The sequence below is a fragment of the Syzygium oleosum genome, unplaced genomic scaffold (genome assembly GCF_021117445.2).
Source record: "Syzygium oleosum isolate NSW1041296 unplaced genomic scaffold, Sole_v2.1 Sole_v2.40, whole genome shotgun sequence".
Classification (NCBI taxonomy): domain Eukaryota; kingdom Viridiplantae; phylum Streptophyta; class Magnoliopsida; order Myrtales; family Myrtaceae; genus Syzygium; species Syzygium oleosum.
In genome coordinates, this window is record NW_026607524.1 from 2067951 (window position 1) to 2086875 (window position 18925).

The 18925-nt window shown below is 38.9% G+C and overlaps 2 protein-coding genes across 2 annotated transcripts; both read left to right on the forward strand.

The window, feature by feature from the left end:
- The first annotated feature begins 9167 nt into the window (after positions 1 to 9167).
- LOC115666978 (putative germin-like protein 2-1) lies at positions 9168 to 10073 on the forward strand. Its single transcript, XM_030588617.2, has 2 exons — positions 9168 to 9279; positions 9428 to 10073. Exons 1-2 carry the CDS (start codon positions 9168 to 9170, stop codon positions 9961 to 9963), a joined length of 648 nt encoding a protein of 215 aa, XP_030444477.2. The 3' UTR covers positions 9964 to 10073.
- A 6980-nt stretch (positions 10074 to 17053) lies between these two features.
- Positions 17054 to 18528, forward strand: LOC115693763 (putative germin-like protein 2-1). Its single transcript, XM_030620820.2, has 2 exons — positions 17054 to 17214; positions 17993 to 18528. The coding sequence occupies exons 1-2, from the start codon at positions 17106 to 17108 to the stop codon at positions 18526 to 18528; spliced, it is 645 nt and encodes a 214-aa protein (XP_030476680.2). The 5' UTR covers positions 17054 to 17105.
- Positions 18529 to 18925: the final 397 nt, after the last annotated feature.

The following is an 18925-nucleotide window of genomic DNA, read 5'->3' on the forward strand; positions in this document are numbered from 1 at the left end:
GCGATCGTGGCATAAGTGGCCGGCGTGGCTGAAAGGGCCTGGCGATCGCCGGCGGGCGGCGGGCCGGCGGCGTCCGGCGCGACCGCGGCCGGCCCGACTTCGCTCGCGGCGGCGTCCGGGCGGGGCGGCGACCGGCGGCTAACATCCGCGGCTGGCGGCCGGGCGATCGCGGGGCGGGCGCGGCGGCCGGGCGATCCGCGGGCGGCGGGCGGCCGGCGATCATGGCGGCGGCGGGGCCGGCGACCGCGGGCGGGGCGGGGCCGGCGACCGCGGCGGCGGGCGGCCGGGCGACCGCTAAGGGCGGCGGCCGGCGACCGCGGGCGGCGGCGGGCCCGGCGACGGCCGGCGACACCCCGCGGCGGGCGGCGGCCGGCGACGTTAGTGAAGAAGAAGCTAAGAAGAAGCACCGAAAAATGATTTCCGCTTTTGAAGAAGCGGAAGTCATTTTCCATAGACTTTGGCTATTTTGTGAGGAGGGGAAGGAAAATATTGTTCCACGGAAAACGTTTTTTGCCCCCCGAACACCGGAAAATCCGAAAAATATTTTCCGGAAGAATATTTTTCGCCAAACGAACGGAGCCTAAGTGTTAATGAATTTTGGATATGGTGAGATGCGTTTAACAACCATCCAATGAGTCGTTGTAGGACAATTGACTTCATTAATCGCATAAGTAATATCAGGTACGGACATTAGAGAGCCAACAACACTATGTCAGGGAGACGGAGAATCAAATGGGTCACCATCATGCACAGAGAGTGGTGAACCTGAATGAACGAGGAATCTGTAGTTTTACATAGAGACCTAATTTTTAACCTAAGGTTAAACCAAAGTTTCTCTGGAGTACAACTTCATCAAAATATTTGATGGAAGGATAAAACTGGGTAACGCTCATCAACAGCTTCTTAACGATACTCAATTTGCTTGAATCGGTCGACCGGATCTCCAAGTACTGAAACTTTTAACCACAGTCTTCCTTCTTTGAGGAGTTGGGAATTTTGTGATTTGACCGACCGGTTGATTCCATCATAAAAAAAAGTCACAAGCTTTTCATGTTGCAAAATCCACGTCGATCGAACTTTTAATGAAGAAAAATATCATACCTTTTCACTAAGATCGTCCATTCGACTTGATTTTGAAAATCCATGATCACTACAATTTTTCATCGGATCCTACTCTACATAAATTTAGCGCCATGAGATTTACGCGAGTGCAAGAATCAAGTTGGTTTGAATGTTGGGTGGAAAAGTTACGCTTAGTTAAAATTTGGTCAGATAACTTCCTGGTTGGTCATGACACTCACCTAGGTGCTGGCATTGCCATGCGGCGAGCTCACAAACACAATGATATAGAGAGCAAAAGCAAGAAAAAGAAATCGAGACACAAGATTTTGTCCTAGTTCACCCTTAAACTAGAGCTAAATCTAGCAAAGGATCTTACTATAATTAATACCTCCTACCTTTCTATTACAATTCTCAATTACAAAAGAAAGAGTGAGACCCCCATGCCTTTTCTGTCGACGGCGAGTATGAACCACACTCCAACAGGAAAGCATCAAGTGTTGGCGCTTGCCACTTGGTACTATTTGTGCCAACCAGGCACTGCGTCAGTACTACGCTGGCATTTAATGGTGCCTTGTCGGCGCTAAGCTAGGCCCCACGTGCGCCTGCATAGTGTGGGCCCAATGCGGTCACGTGAGTCAATTGCTTTGGCAACTCATGGCGTGTGCAATGCAGGCCCAACGTAGCTGAACGCCCCTAAATCACGGCACACTGCGGTTTCAAATCGGACCACCGTCCGTGTCAACCGCAACAACGGCCCAGTCGCTTGGTTCGATGGTCCAATTGCCCAGTCCAGTGGCCCAACCACCCCGTTCAACAGCCATTAGACCCGGTTCAACGATTCGAAGCCCTTGGTCTGCAATTTTTAAAATTTTTCTCATCATTTTCCTTTAGAGCCAAGATTTTCCCTATAAACAACAAGCATTGCACTAATTATGCGAACCTTGACTAGTATGCTTTCGTGGAGAGTATTGAGTTCCTGTGTCCATACCGAATGCCCAATTTTGGTATTTTCATCAAATAGCCAACTGTGCAACCATACCATATATGGATAGAGCCTCTTTATTCCTCTAGAAACATGAAGGATGAGAACTTTTGCAAAAGGCTATTAGGGAATGGAAATATTTATAGGAGGTGAGTGGACTTCTTTGAGATTATTATTATTGTAATCGTGAATGGGTGGAATCACGTCAAGAATTTCGTCCGGCTCTTCAGTGGAGAATTGAGTCCATACAAGAGTTGCCCCTCTTTATCCTTGACAGAATATCAAGCTCATGAGTCAAGCACATTTTGGTGTCGCTTCCAGCGGAGTCACGCAATTTGCTCATATTAAAACAAAATCACTCGGTGGTTGTAGAACTTATCTGGACGGGAAAATATACGAAACGCTGAATAAACCGAGAATCAGAATAAAAATGATATGGTAATCTGAACTTGAGATTCGATCAGATTTTGCAATCAGCTTGTGGAGACGATCTCTATATATACCATCGATCATCTAGGGCTTTATAGCTGTGAAGTGAATTGGCGAAGTCTTCAAAGTCCCTCAAAGGCTTCCGATATTCCAACGTATATGTTGGAAGATATCGGGATTCCTTTGTCGGAATTTGAGCGCTTACACCATGTTTCCGAATAAAAATGGAACCCTCTAGTGAATTGGCGAAGTCCTCGATACCCCTCGGAGGCTTCCAATATTCCATCAGACATGTTGGGATATTGGTTGCCGATGAGGGATACCGAAGGCTTACTCCATGTAGGTAAGGTTCGTACCACATTGAGTTTGGTCTATCATGTTGATGACAGAACACAAAACAAGCGAACCCTCAAGTGTCAACTCTCTGGAGCTGATGAGTAGGTACGTTAGGCATCAATTTAGAGCATCATTCTCTCGAGGATTCAAGCGTGTGTGTCTAATTGTCCACGGATCAGCATGTATAATTTGTTGTCTCTCTCTCTCTCTCTCTCTCTCTCTCTCTCTCTCTCTCTCTCTCTCTCTCTCTCTCTCTCTCTCCATTTCATTCAACTTACATGAATTTCGGACCTTCAACTCACATTTTCATTCATGTTAATTATATTAAATTTCTCTTTTAATTGAATTGGTCTCGGAAGAAGGGGGTGCGCCATCAAGATAAGATTATGAACCTATCTTTCAGATAAAATTAGCCATTATACTACTAAAATTGGTATAGAAATTCGAATAATTGTAGTTGTTATTTTGCTGGATAAATGAATAGGTTTGTCTTAAATAAATAGGCTGTTATAGTGCTAAAATAAATCTTTGAAAAATGCAAAACATACCTTTATAGCCGTTATAATGCCACAATAAACCTAAAAACATATGCTCTCTAAGCTGTTGTTCTATCTGTTTAAGTACTAGCAAAAAACCCATTGCATGTAACCGACCCATACATCGAAATATTGAGAAATTTAGCCATAACAGACCTAAAAATAGATAGCTAATGGCCCCTGGATCGTGAAAATTTGTCTTTAAAACAGTATTTGTCTTCCTAAAAACTTTTTTCACCTTTCAAAATCTAGTATTAATCCATGGCCGAAGGATGAAAGCACCAATGTCTTAGTAGGCCAAATGATAACATGACTCTTTTAGTTTCGAAAGTGTTCATATATGATTAAATAACACGTCATTTAGTCACTTGCACATACATAGACACACAAATTAGGATTTTTGCACACTTGCCATGTTATTATGCATAATTTCAAAATATACACGACACATGGAATCATGCCGAGATGCAAAGTGGTGCGAAAATTTTGCTTGATTATGTCCTCGATAAAATCAAATTGCATCGATAATTTCAGGAATTTTTTTTTGTAATTTCATTTAATGAGTTAATTGAAAAATATGGTACGAAAAGGGTGTTGGGGGAACCACCCGCCTGGGTGGCGCTGCTGGAGCGCGCACTCTTTGATTTTCACAATTGACTAGTACCTTCATACAAGGAACAATCAGCTTAGTTTTCATTAAAAAAGTTTGATTAACGGCAACTCGATTGAATATATTTAGAATTTGAAACTCATTTTTAAATTTTCAAAATCTTTACAAAAGTATTAGAGTAGGTACGACTGAGGATGTCATAGATGTACTTGGCCTAAGGAAGATAAAATCCATCCGCATCAAACTGGGCTCCAATTCCGAGAAACAAATGAAGCGATCCCAAGTTCTCCATAGCAAGCCACGATTAAGATCAGCAAGTAAAGACTGCAAAGGGGCATGAGAAGTGTCCGCTAGAATAATCTCGTACACATATACTAGCATAAACCTAGAATAGACAGACCCATAGAGAATAAAGTGAAGGGTAAGCACTAGAGCCATTAAATATGGGAAAATTACCAAAAAAGTCATCAACCTTTTGTAGTTGTGCCAATTTAATCCTAAACCTTTTGCAAACCAGCCAATTCAGTCATTTTGGCCGGCCGGCACTGACGTGGCCACCGGACGGCTGACGGGCCGCCGGCCACGTGGCAATATTTTAATATTTTTTTATTATTTTCGAATTTTTTTCCTTTTTTCTTTTTTTTTTCTTTTCCTTCTCCCCCTGGCCTGTCCGGCCAGGGGGAGGCTCGCCGGCGAGGGCCCGGGCCTTCCGTCGAGGCGAGCCGGGCCCTCGCCGAGCCGGGCGAGCTCCACCTCGCCCGGATCCGGGCGAGGCGGAGCTCGCCTTGGCCGGGCGAGCTCCGCTCGCCCGGCTCCGGCGAGGCGGAGCTCGCCCGGCTCCGGCGAGGCGGAGCTCGCCATGGCTGGGCGAGGCTCGCCGATCCGGGCGAAGGCGGAGCTCGCCGAGCCATGGCGAGCTCGCCCAGCTCCGGCGAGGGCCCAGCTCGCCTTGCCGGAGCTGGGCCCTTGCCGGCGAGCCTCCCCCCTGGCCGGACAGGCCGGGGGGAGAAGGAAAAGAAAAAAAAAAAGGAAAAAAATTCGAAAATAATAAAAAAATTATTTAAATATTGCCACGTGGACGCCGGCCGGCGGCCACGTCAGCGCCGGCCGGCCAAAAGGACTGAATTGGCCAGTTTGCAAAAGGTTTAGGATTGAATTGGTAAAAAAAAAAAGGTTTAGAACTGAATTGGCACAACTGCAAAAGGTTGAGGACTTTTTTAGTAATTTTCCCCATTAAATATAAGTCGTTGGAAAAAAAAATGCTTATATGAAGGAACCACGCACGGGGAGCTTGCTTGAGACTATACAGAGAATGACGTAGATGTAGACGTACTGGGCTCTAGTAGAATCAATAAATCCAGGAGGTAGCTGCATGGAGACTTCTTCATCAAGATATGCATGCAAAAAAGCATTCTTAACATCAAGTGGTCGAATCGGGCAATAATAAGCTGTAGCAAGACTGAGAATAGCTTGAATAGGAACAAGATTAATAACTGGACTGAATGTTTTCGATACCTGGTTGCTGGTAATATCCTTTGGCAATGAGGCAAGCTTTTTAGTGGTTGATAGAGCCATTAGCCTTTTGCTTGACTTTGTAAACCCATTTGCATCTGATTATGTGTTGAGAAGGCGGAGGAAGAACAAAATCCCATGTATGCTTGTCAATGATAGCCAGATACTCATCATCTTGCATAGCATGATGCCGTTTTGGATCTTTCTATGCTATGGGAAAGAGTTAGGTTTCCTGAAATGTGGCTTAAGCATTAAGGCAATGGGTAATTTACAATAAATCGCTTCTGTGGAAGGGAGTCGTCCAGGGAACGTGTGACCATGGAATGAGTGCGTGAAGACACGCCACTAATGAAAGCAGAGTGGTTCGTAGTACTGGGCACGACAACTGAAGCTATAGACACATCATTTGGATCAGTTGCAGCCACAACATGTCCCGAGACTGGGCTTGCTAATAGAGGTGGACTTGAGTCTAGACTGACAGTCGGCAAAGGTGATGGTAATGGATGAGATATAGATGGCTCGGGGTCGGTAGGTGGGATGATCAGGTGAGGAGGGAGAGGAACTGGTGAAGCCACAGTGGACGGTCGATCTGCAGTCGAGGAGGACCCTCTTAAAGACAGATAAGGAAATGAGTGCTCATAAGAGAGCAGTTAGAGAACAATATTGATGATCCTCTTAGGATGGTAGGGTAAGGCGACATGGAGATCAAGGGTTTTGGGCTTACCATGTGATCCTCTTCGCGATTGGTTATATTACAGCCACATGGCATCAGCAATTATAAGCAATTTAGCTAGAAAAAATATGTAACTATGCCACACAAACATATCCGTTATTACCACCGCCCGCAGCGGCTGCGTTGGCTTGTGCTCTCATCCCCCCACGAAGGGATCAGAGTTCGAACCCCAGCGTAGTCGTTAGGGATTCTTAAGTGTGGTGTCGTGGTGGTGAGTCCTGCGCTAGCGTCACCCCAGGTTTACCCCCCCGGCTGTCGGCCGTGCGGGGGGTTCCTGGGTCATCAAAAAAAAAAGACATATCCGTTACTTTTCCAATAAGGAACTTTTTGTCCCGTCGCATGCATATTGTGAGATTAGCATTCGAAACACGAGATGTATCGAAGTAATTTTGTCAAACAGCAGAGTTTTCGGAGTAATGTACGTAAGGTAAAGCTAAATGTTATGTTGAAATTCAGCCTGCATAAATCCTTTGATGGAGCGACATTAGATTATGTTTCTAAAGGGTGCTTAAGAAAATTAAGTTAAGAAAAGTGGTATTTCATAACCAATGTCAGTCAATTCCAATAGTAACTTCATGGTGGAAATTAAATATATAGTTGTGCGCATGCCGGAATGTGTAAAATTTCTTAGAAAATCTCTTGCATGTAAGCCCAATATATCTAATTGTTTAAAAATGTTGTGTCTTCACGTGCGACCCATATGGTTTAAGGGTTAAGATGCACGGGTCACAAGCACTTGATACGCCTAATATGTTTTGTGCATGAGAGAGAGAGAGAGAGAGAGAGAGAGAGAGAGAGAGGTGGATGTGTGGTGACGTACTTAGCATGTCAATTTCAAATCAGTGTATCATTAGAATCCTACTGAGCCTAATGCTATCGCCCTCTTCCATCCGTTTGCTTGGAATGAATCATACTCGACCGTAAATTCTTTTGAAATTAAAAGAGCAAAGTCTGAAATGAGAGATCTCACTGTACTAGAAAATGGAGGAGCCATTGCATTAAATAGTTATTTAGCCTGCACATTTCATAGACATGCTTCTATTTTTGAATCGTGAATCCGGTAATATGAGATGTGATGTGAGAGAATGTATCAGTCATATTTTATGATTTTGTAGAAGAATATCATACTCTATGAAGGCATAAGATTAATATGTGGTAGAAAAAAACGCTATAAATCAATTTTTTCAAAAAGGAAAAAAATGAATATAAGTAATATATAAACGATATGATTTATCTAAATTGCAACTTAGTATTTTTTAGATTTAAAGTTGTTATTTCAAGTTTTAGATAAATATCAACATTTTTCATTATATTGAAGGAACGGGACATATTTATTCTTCTCCTTATAATTAAAATAAAATTTTTAATAATCGTGATATAAGTAATTTATATAAATTATTTTATTTCTCAAACTAAGTGAATTATTTTTTCATGGTAATCTTTTTATTGCACTATAAATTCAGAAAAAATTATTTACACTTTAATTAGCAGTAATATTAGTAAAATACATTTAGAGTGTGATTTATATATTTCACTTTTTCAAACTTAAAATGTAAAAAAAAATTAATCTATGTTAAAATAATAAAATGGTAACATTTAAACTAAATGTATTTTTAATTTAGTGATATGGATGTAAATAAATAGGCTATATGTGAAATCCTAAGTGTAATATTTTTTTAATGACTCCTATTCATCTCTTTCTAAGCCAAATTCGTTCAAATGACAAAATAGTTTCGAACTATTGATATTATATCAATGTACAGGGCATAATATTTTAAATTAAGTTGATTTTTTTAGATTCACTATTTTAATTTTTTAAAATATACTATATCATCTGACGATTTATGAAAAGATAAATTTGTCTATTAATTCAAGCTTAAAGCCTTAAACCCTTTCCTGCGACCAAATCTATTTGGTAGAGAGAGAGAGAGAGAGAGAGAGAGAGAGAGAGAGAGAGAGAGAGAGAGAGAGAACTCAGAGATTACGATTTAGCATTTAAATAGTGAAATCTCAATTAATGATTGACTGATCGAAATAAAGAACTGCCACATTGTACAAAATGTGATAAATAATCACATTCTCTTTTATCATAACACTGCAAAAGATAATGCTTGATATTAGGGAAAATTACTAGTTCAGTTCTAAACCTACTGTACAAATACTAATTCAATCCTAAACTTTCTAATTTTATGAATATAGTCTTAAAACTTGCGCCAAAATCGCAATGAAGTCCTTTCGACCACTTGTTGCCAAAAATCGTTGAAGTGGTAATCCGCAAGTTGTCACATTAGCATGACTGGACACCACGTTAGCAAATTCTAGCAGCAATTGGCCAGAATGACTAGATTGGAATTTTGCACAAAAATTTAAGATTACATTGGCAAAATTAAAAAAATTAGGACAAAATTGGTATCCAAACTATTGATTAGGATTAATTGGACAATTATCTCCTTGGTATAAAAAAAACCCGTTAATTAGTTTATAAAGTGATGAGACAGACTGTAACTGGAGTTGGAATGATGGGTCATACATTCAATATCCAAATTCTGCCACATCACTTAATAAATTATTTAGCAGATCGACCTTATTGTAACCTAGCATTGGTCATTCTATGTTTCTAATGCCTAATGGGACAACGCGGAACGGAAAACCTAAAATGGGTAGACCCATTCCTATTCATTTTGGCAACAAGCGACTACTTGTTCAAAGACCTCTCAGGACAAATAGACAACTCCAGAGACCTCTTAGGGACGGCCAGTCAAGATGATTCCTTCACAGAAAGAGTCGGCCAACTTATACTGGTTTCTAATATGTCCGTACCTGTCAATTTGATCTGAATCTTCGTTGCTTATGCCAATGCGCCTATATATATATTAGCTATCTACTCACAGCATTTCATCCACCACTACAGAACATTATACATCTTCATTGAGGTTAAACCGCTTCATTTTCGCTTTTATTGTAGATATGGCGAAAAGTACTCTTTTGATTTGCTTCTTGGGCCTGTTCTCTGCTTTTGCAGCAGCAGCTGATCATAGCCCTCTCCAGGATTTCTGTGTTGCTCAATCGGGCAGTTCAGGTAAAAACAATGACCTTACGTTGCACCACCTCAATCGGGCAGTTCAGCCTTTTTGTTGCTTAGACAGACTGTTGTCCTACTTCATAATGCTTACTAGTACATTCCATAGGCTGTCTTTCTCATTCATCTTTTGTTCCTCACATGGCAGTGCTAGTCAATGGCTTTGCTTGCAAGGACCCCAAAACTGTTCAGGCGGATGACTTTTCCTTCAGTGGGCTCCATCTTCCCGGAAACACATCGAACAAGGTCGGCTCGAGGGTAACGCCGGTGTTTGTGACTCAGCTCCCAGGGCTCAACACTCTTGGAATCTCCTTGGCCCGCGTCGACTATGCACCATGGGGGATCAACCCGCCCCACACTCACCCACGTGCCACCGAGATTTTGGTTGTCCTAGAAGGAACCCTGGAAGTAGGGTTCATCACTTCCAACCCAGACAACCGCCTTATCTCCAAGGTTTTGCAAAAGGGCGACGTGTTCGTCTTTCCTCAAGGCCTCATTCATTTCCAAAGGAATACTGGTACCGGAAATGCCATCGCTATTGCAGCTCTCGGTAGCCAAAACCCCGGTGTCATTACTGTCGCCAATGCTGTGTTTGGGTCGACTCCTGATGTTTCCATGGACATTCTTGCCAAAGCATTCCAAGTTGATAAAAGTGTTGTTGCTCAATTTCAGTCAAACTTCTAGACAGAAATCCATAGAGAGTTTGGGCGATCACTATTTGTACGAGATAAAAGAGTGTGTCTGTTTGAATTTGTTTTTGGCTATGTATCTTTGGAAATTCAACTTTCTGTTGTATTTAATCTTCTGAGGGTGTGAAATGAGATCTTCCTGGGAGTGTGATTAAGGAAAGTGGATTTTGGTGACTAATGAAATTAGCGAAAAAAGGGTAAAGCACTTAAATCTTTACGGTCAAATACGCTATCGACTTCAATTGAGATGATAGAATCACTTTGTCAGCGACTTCTTCTGACTATTCTTTTTTTGGTTATTAACCTGCTGTCCATTATAATTTCGGAGGCAACAGACAAATAGAATTTGCCAAGTCTATAGTTAATCAAAACTGGCCCGTGTCTCGCTTGTTGTCTGTTGATGACTGTTATGCATTAGTTGTAGAACGTGAAACGACATGAGAATAAGCACATACCAAACAAAGATGGGATTTTGTTTTTTGAAAAAGTTGAAAAGCAAGGTGTTGAATGTAGTTCATATAACAAGGGCATCGCCCTAATTCCAAAAAAAAGCACCAACTTTAGGTCGAGTAACAATTCTGGCCCGAACTTTTTTTTGTCTCATAAAAAAGCACCAACTTTAGGTCGAGTAACAATTCTAGCCCCAACTTTTTTTTGTCTCATAAAAAAGTACAAACTTTATGTCTAATTCCAAATTTGGCCCCCATTGACTTAGAACAATTGATTATCCAACTTGACTATTCTACCTTAGCAATAAATTCACGTCGATTGCTGAATGGATTTAAAGCATTATTCATTATCTTATTCTCTGAGTCACAGCTTGAAAAATAATTGTGAAATTGTTCGTCTCCTTCACTTCATCGACTAGTCAAAAATTTCTCCAGATTGAATCTCTCTTGCCAGATTTCGTCGTTTTGTTGTAATCTGAAACTATAGACCATCGCCCGTTGACAGACGCCATGGACGAGATCCGTCAAGCTCACCACCATAACATTTTTTCTCAAACAAGGGTGACTTCAGACAGAAAATCAACGGAGGGCCAGATTTGGGATTAGTGTGAAAGTTTGTGATTTTTTATGAGACAAAAAAAAAAGTTAGGGCCATAATTGTTACTCGACCTAAAGTTTATGTTTTTTTATGAGACTAAAAAAAGTTCGGGCCCGAATTGTCACTAGACCTAAAGTTCGTGCTTTTTTTTAAAATTAACCCCAAGGGCATCTTGATGAACTCGTTATATTTATGGTTGAAGCAAAAGATACAAAAAGTATTATGCATTGGGTCGTTCCTATAAACTTATCAGCAAGGTGTTGAATTAGATTAATGGAGTTAATCTCTTGAGGTCTCCGGTACAAGTATTGTTGGGAACACTCTAACTTAAAATTATAAAGGGTTAACCCCATGAAAAACCCTAAACTGGTACAACTGTAACAAATTTACCCCAAACTAATTTTTTTACTATCAAAAACCCTAAACTGGTACACCTGTAACAATGTTATCATTCGTTAGTTTCCGTTAATTTTTACTGTCAAATTGCTTTGCTAAATGACACGCGGCAATTGACGGATGTACCAATTATGTTTTACTCTCCGTTTGTTACGGGTGTACCAATTTATGATTTTTTGTGGTATTAATCCAATTTAACGGAGGGTAAATTTGTTACAAGTGTACCAGTTTAGGATTTTTTGTGATCAAAAAATTAGTTTTGGGTAAATTTGTCACGAGTATACCAGTTTAGAGTTTTTCATGGTATTAACCCAATTATAAATGCACTAGACCAATGTGACGGATTGCGTCTCTAGAATTACATGGTTTAATTGAAGTATGGGAAAGCTGATTTAGATAGGAGGTGACTACTAAATCAAAAGAAATTAAAAATTTATGCCAAGCCTGACACCCTCAACCAAAATTGTCTCAGATACTTTGAAATTAGCGGGGCGACATCGCGCGATATTGGCAAATATTTTTGCATTGCGTCCAATTGAGGCCATGCTATTTTGGGTTGTTAGTTAGGAACAATATCAAACTAAAAATCAGGCAAAAAGAAAAACTATTATGGAGAGTAACAACTAGAGGTCATCCGTTTGAATTACACAAACTGCTTGTAAACTAGTCTAAATAAAGTCCACCTGCGAAGATCAAAGTCAGGACATACGAGTTTCAGTTTTCTTGCAATTCTCTATATTAAATTTCTTGACCAGCTCTTTGACGTACTTTTCTTGAAATATGAATGTGCCATGTTTAAAGTAGGAGATAAAGTACCAAAGAGTGTGACATCCCAGTAGTAAAAGGGTCACATTGTCTTAAAGGGTCAATAGGAGTTACAATAAAATGGACTTGAGTTACAATGGATAGGACCAAAGATTTGTCTCTCATGGGATTATAAAGAAACCAACTTCAATATTTAAAATGGTCAATACCATAAAAAAAAAAAACCCAAACTGGTATACCTGTGACAAATTTACCCAAAACTAATTTTTTGACCATCGAAAACCCCAAACTGGTACACTTGTGATAGATTTACCCTAAACTAATTTTTTGACCACAAAAAACTTCAAACTGGTACATTTATGACAAATTTACCCTCCGTTAAATTGGATTAATATCACAGAAAATCACAAAATGGTACACATGTGACAAACGGAAGGTAAAACCCCAAACCAGTACACCTGTTAATTGCCACGTGTCATCTAATTCAGTAATTTGAAGGTAAAATTTAACGGAAACTAACAGAGGGTAAAATTGTCATAGTTGTACCGATATTGGGTTTTTCTTGGTCAAAAAAATTAGTTTGGGGTAAATTTGTCATAAGTGTATCAATTTGGAGTTTTTCGTAATATTAACCCTATTTAAAATGTGCAAAAAGAGAATAAACTCATTTTTTTGTACTCATTTTGGCAGCAAACCTGTACTTAGTCAATACTTAAAACCTATATACTAATTCTCACGCGTCCAATTGTCTTCGATCTTTATCCGCACACCCCCGTCGCTACTGGAGAGAAGGCGTTCCTTTGTATTTGGCGATATATAGATTCTTCTTTCTTCTGTGTTTTCTTTATGAATCTTTCTCTTTAGGGCGACATATAGATTCGTAATCACAACTTGAAAGACCCCTCGTGGATGGCCCATTCATTATGACTCTTTCAATAGACAGGAACCGCCTGCTTGCAAGTATATTGTCTTAGTACTTGCCACATTGCTCATGTATAAATTATTTGCTTATGAAAGAACTTTTTCTGAGACTTCGTTACTTTCATGCCGTTGCCCAAGTTTATAAATACTCGCTATCTGCCCAAGCATTTCTTCCACACCAACAAACACTAACCACATTCATTACCCTAAAAGAAAGCAAAGCTTTAAGGTTATACCCAGCTCATTTTGGTGGAGATTTTGACTATTGTGCAAAGATGGCAAAGAGTTTACTCTTGTTTGGTTTCTTGGGTCTACTTCTTGCTGTTGCAGGAGCTGATCATGGGCCTCTGCAGGATATCTGCGTCGCTCAAGCCGACAGTTCAGGTAAAAGCACACATGCACCTCACGGTACACTACCTCGAAAAGTTTCAGGGGTTGTCCGAAAATCCAATCCCCCTCATTTGGTTCTGAAAGAGTTTTTGCCACTAAAGGCGTTTGAGAGGTACAGGAAGCAATTGTTTAACCACCTGGGTGAGCCGAGTGGCCAAGGAATGAACACACTTGTTCATATCGTGGCTTATCAGAAGGGAAAAAAAACAAAACTCTGAAAAGAATGAGCAAGCTCAGCAATGCAACGACAATAGCAGAAGTACAACAACAATAATAGATGGAGCTTGATTTCATTATAGAATTGTATTCATTCGAGCTCAAACATACGGAATTTTTCCATGCTAGTAAATTTCAATAGGTATTGATAAGTGTAGAAAAATTGTTCGTAAAAATATGACCGGTGACTTCTTCCTATCTATTATCAGCTTTTCTTATCTATTACCAACTATTATTTATCTTTTTTTAATTATGACCTAAATTTACCAACTTTTATTTCAAATTACCAACCTTTATTTGGTGATGAACCAACTTTATTATCAATTAAGTAACCCAAAATGAAAATTTGGTAAACTAAAAAACACCAAATAATTGTTCGTAATAAACTCAAATGAGAGTTAGTAATCTAGAACTAGTTTGATAACTTAATTGGAGAAAAGTAGATAAATGAATTAAATTAAAATTGGTAATAACCCATAATAATTAGTAATTTAAGGTGTTGGTAAGAAAGTTAAATAAAAGTTGGTATATAAAAAGAAAAGTTTTTTTTTTTGCAAAAGATGAAAGAAGTTCGTAATTTAAAATAGGCAAACATTGGTATGTAACTGACTCAAATAAGAGTTAATAATACAAAATTAGCTAGTAATTTAATTGGAGAAAAGAGTTGATAAATAAAACAACTCAAATTGAAAATTCAATAAGAAATTTGGTAAATTGGAAATCAAATTAATGTTGATAAGCAACTCAAATAAGGCTTGCTAACATAAAACTAGTTGCTAGCTTAATTAGAGAAAATTTAGTAAGTCACTGAACAAACATTGGTAATTTCGTGCAATAATCGGTAAATTTAAGGCATTGTTTAAGATAAGAGAAAAAAAATTGGTAAAAGATAAGAGAACTTTTTCCCTTAGAGATAAGAGAAGTTGGTAATTTATTAACAAACCAAATAGATGCCAGTAATTATCTCAAATAAAAGTTGGTAATGAAAAACTAACGGAAGTTGATCAGTGAAAATTTTGGAAATTGCACTAGTTGAGGTTCGTAAGTTGTAAAAAGAGTTGGTAAATTTAAAAAGTTGGTAAAAAAGGTAAATAAAAGTATTAACTTACTAGAAAAGTTAAAAGGTTAAGAAAAAAATCAATAAATATTGGCAAGCAACTCAAATGAGAGTTGATAACCCAAAACTAATTGGTTATTTAATGGATAAAAGTTTGTAAGTCACACAATTATTAAGGATGATAATTTCATTGGCAAATTTCACCCGTCATTAAAAAAGAGAAATAAAAGTTGATAACTTGTAAGAGAAGCTTTTTTATCAGAGATGTTAAGGTTGGTATTGTAAAAACCCAAATAAATATTGGTAAATAATTCAAATAGAAGTTAGTAAAACTAAATCGAAGAAAAGTTAATAAGAATTCTAATCCAGATTGCTAATTTGTAAAAAGAGTTGATGAATTTAAAAGGTCAGAAAGTAAGAAAAATAAAAGTTGTGCCTCAATAGAGAATTTGGCAAATTAAAAAAAGCAAATAAGCATTGGTAATAAGGAATTAAAATGAGAGTTGGCATCCACAATTAGTTGGTAAATGAAATGGAAAAAGTGATAAATCACTCAAATACTCAAATAAAGCTTGGAAATTTCATACAATAGTTGGTAAATCTAAGGCATTGATGAGAAGTGTAAATAAAATTTTGTAAATGATAAGAAAAATCTTTTTATAATATAGAATAAACTAAATGAATGTTGGTACCTAACTCAAATAGGAGCTAGTAGCACAAAACTTACTAGTAACTTAATTGGACAAAAGTTAGTAATCACTGCAATTAAGGTTGGTAATATATGAAAAGAGTTGCCCATAAAACGGGTTGTACAGTAGGGCAAATAAAAAAAAACAATATTGGTGAGTAACCGAAATGAGACTTGGTAAACCAAAATTAGTTTGTAACATAATGAAAGAAAAACTTGTAAGTTAGACACATAAGGTTAGTAAATTCATATAAGAGTTGGTAAACTTAAGGCGTTTGTAAGAGAGACAAATAAAAGTTTAAAAAACAATGACAACTTTTAAATATTAAAAAAATCATATAAATGTTGGTAAATAGCTAAATGAGAGTTGGTTTTCTAGAATCATTTGGTAATTAAAAACAAATCGGTAAATCACTCAAATAAAGATCAAAAATTCATATGATGTGAAACTATAAGAGGATAACTTGTATTTTTTTTTCAAACCCTAGCTGACGACCTTGCCGGCTGACCATCACCGGCCATAGATGAGGGCCAGAGACCCTCGCTGGCGGTGGGCGAGGGTGTTAGGCCCTTACTTAGATCCAGGCAAGGGGCGGCGAGGGTGCGGATGCCCTCGCCTAGTGTGGGCGAGAGTTTGGAAAAAAAAAAAAGAAGGAAAGAAAAGAAAAGAAAAAAAGAAAAAAGAAAATAAATAAAGGAAAAAATAAAAAGGAAGAAGAAAAAATAAACTCAAAATTCGAAAAAAATACTAAATATTATTAAAAATTATCCACGTCAGCACTGATCGTGGCACATAGGATGGCCGACATCCATATTAGCAATTTAAACTAGCTGGATTGACTAAATTGACAAAACATGAAAATGTTTAGGATTTAATTGGTAAAACTGAAAGATTTGGGATTGAACTGGCAAAAGTGCAATAGATTTAAGACTTTTTGGACAATTTTCCTCCACATTTGGCTTGATTTCGTATCATGCAGTCAAATCTACTCGTTAGATCATTTGAAAGACTAATTCATTCCACAAGACCGGTTCATTTCAGACAAGCCTCCCCCATCTCATCCCTTCACGCAGTAATAAATTGCATGAAACATTATACTCAACTCATCTAAAAGCTTAAGTTATATTAAAGTCCCAAATAAATTATGTCTGAGCTTTTGAACACGAAATAGAACAAAAACCGAATGGACTTATCTAAAGAGAATATTTGACCAAAGAAAAATCTAAAGGGAATAAACACATCCCCCACATTTTCGGCAACAAGTTATTAAATTAATAAAACTTGGTCAAGAGATGTCGTCTCTGATTGGTTCTTACTCGTGAAAGATGCCGTCGCTAATGCCTATCCCTCCAATCTCCCAATCGCATCATTATTGCGGGACAGGATGTCCATGTTCTGTTCGGCGGCAATATAGGTTCCTTTGACGGCTAAGTTCTATATGACTCGTTCGCAAAGTGACGGGCCTGCTAATTTCATGTGAATATACGTTATTTTACTCAATTTTATTATCATCTCTTCGTTTGCTTCTGCCTAGCTCGTATATAAATACTCGGGCTCTGCTCAGGGCATTTCATCATCCACCCCCAGCAAGCGCTAATATCCACTTGCACTTGAAAAGTTAAGCAAGATCATCTCGTGAAGATTTTGATTTCGGAGATGGCGAAGAGTGTCCTATTGATTTGCTTCTTTGGTGTTTTGTTCACTTTCGGAGCTGCTGATCATAGTCCTCTGCAAGATTTCTGTGTCGCTCAAGCTGGCAGTGCAGGTATAATACTGCAACTCGTCATGTTGCACAAAACGTGTTTAGAGGCTATAGCAAAAGAGCTTAGACTAAGAATGTTTGGTATCTTAGCTTTTGGTGTCCCATTCAAGTATCTATTCTGATAAAGCAGACTTGCTTGCTTTTGGTGTCCCATTTAAGTGTCTACTCTAATAAAGTAGACTTGCTTATCCCACGGTGCTTGCCCTGCTTTGCAAATGTGCTTACCTTAACCTCCGGAATTTTGTAATGTTTAACTTTACTTATCCAAAAATAATAATAACAACAATAAAAGTTTAGCTCTAGTGGAGCTTAATTTCTTAGGAGAGTTACCTCATTTCGTTACGCAATTGACAGTCTAGACCTCTCTAAAAAAGTTAATTTGAAGGTTTAGAATTTAGGGTTTCGCGTTTTATTTCCTTGAGAGTTGCTAATTATTATCACGGGGGTATTTCAGGAGTTATCTATGGATCTTTAATCTAGAGCTGATGGGGAAGTACTAATGAATTAGAAATTGGTGTCATTATGTGTTTGGGCAATTGAGTTATGCATGCACAAGAGATTCAACCAGAATCTTGTCCTAGGTAGCATCTCTTCTTCCCCTAAAAGTACGAGTGAACAAGGATTTTATTTTTCAACAAATGCAAGGGAAATAATATTGACTAGCTATTTGGAGAAAGGTGTATGTTAATTAGGGTGTGTTTTGTTTGTAGAATAGTGAAGCACATTATCATATACTGCTTTAGTCATATTAATTAGTTGTTTTCTCATTCAAATTTTGCAGTGCTTGTGAATGGCCTGGCCTGCAAGGACCCCAAAACGGTTCAGGCAAATGACTTCTCCTTCGGTGGACTTCATCTTCCGGGCAACATATCGAACGCGGTTGGCTCAAGGGTTACCCCGGTGTTTGTGGCTCAGCTCCCGGGGCTCAACACTCTCGGCATCTCCCTGGCCCGAATTGATTACGCACCGTGGGGAATCAACCCGCCCCACACTCACCCGCGTGCCACTGAGATTTTGGTTGTCTTGGAAGGGACCCTCGAAATAGGGTTCATCACCTCCAACCCCGATAATCGCCTCATCTCCAAGGTCTTGCAAAAGGGTGATGTGTTCGTCTTCCCTCAAGGTCTTGTCCATTTCCAGAGAAATACCGGTACCGTAAATGCTGTCGCTATTGCGGCTCTCGGTAGCCAAAACCCAGGTGTCATCACTGTCGCTAATGCAGTGTTTGGGTCAACTCCGGACATTGCCATGGACATTCTTGCTAAAGCATTCCAAGTTGATAAGAGTATTGTCAGCCAAATTCAATCGAAGTTCTAGAGAATATATGGACAAAGAGTTCTGATATTTAATCGTTTGCGATTGCGACGTCCATTAGTTTGTTCGTAAGCTTGTGTTGGGTCATGTATCTCTGAAAATTCAATTTTTCAATTGTATTAATTTACTTTGTCCTGTCCTTGGGTTATTTATAGCAGTCAAGTTTGCTCAATAAACGTGCTCTTGTTTTCTTTTAACATTCCAAAATTCATTTAGCTCTTATACCATAACGTCCCGAAATTCACTTTATTTTCATCGTGCGCTTTTATCCCAGGAATTCAATCTCTCCTGGTCTCCTCAAATCAATCAATTAGAAAACATTGTGAGTGAATCGGTCACTATACTAAATAAGCAAATCACACGCTTCGTAAGTTATCCACCACCTCAACTAAGGTTCAGA

What these genes read in the sequence shown, in the direction of transcription:
- LOC115666978 (XM_030588617.2), top strand. Translation starts at nt 9,168, where the DNA reads ATGGCGAAAAGTACTCTTTTGATTTGCTTCTTGGGCCTGTTCTCTGCT. An exon ending in TGCTCAATCGGGCAGTTCAG is followed by an intron (nt 9,280 to 9,427) that starts GTAAAAACAATG and finishes CTCACATGGCAG; the next exon opens with TGCTAGTCAATGGCTTTGCT.
- LOC115693763 (XM_030620820.2), top strand. Translation starts at nt 17,106, where the DNA reads ATGGCGAAGAGTGTCCTATTGATTTGCTTCTTTGGTGTTTTGTTCACT. An exon ending in CGCTCAAGCTGGCAGTGCAG is followed by an intron (nt 17,215 to 17,992) that starts GTATAATACTGC and finishes CAAATTTTGCAG; the next exon opens with TGCTTGTGAATGGCCTGGCC.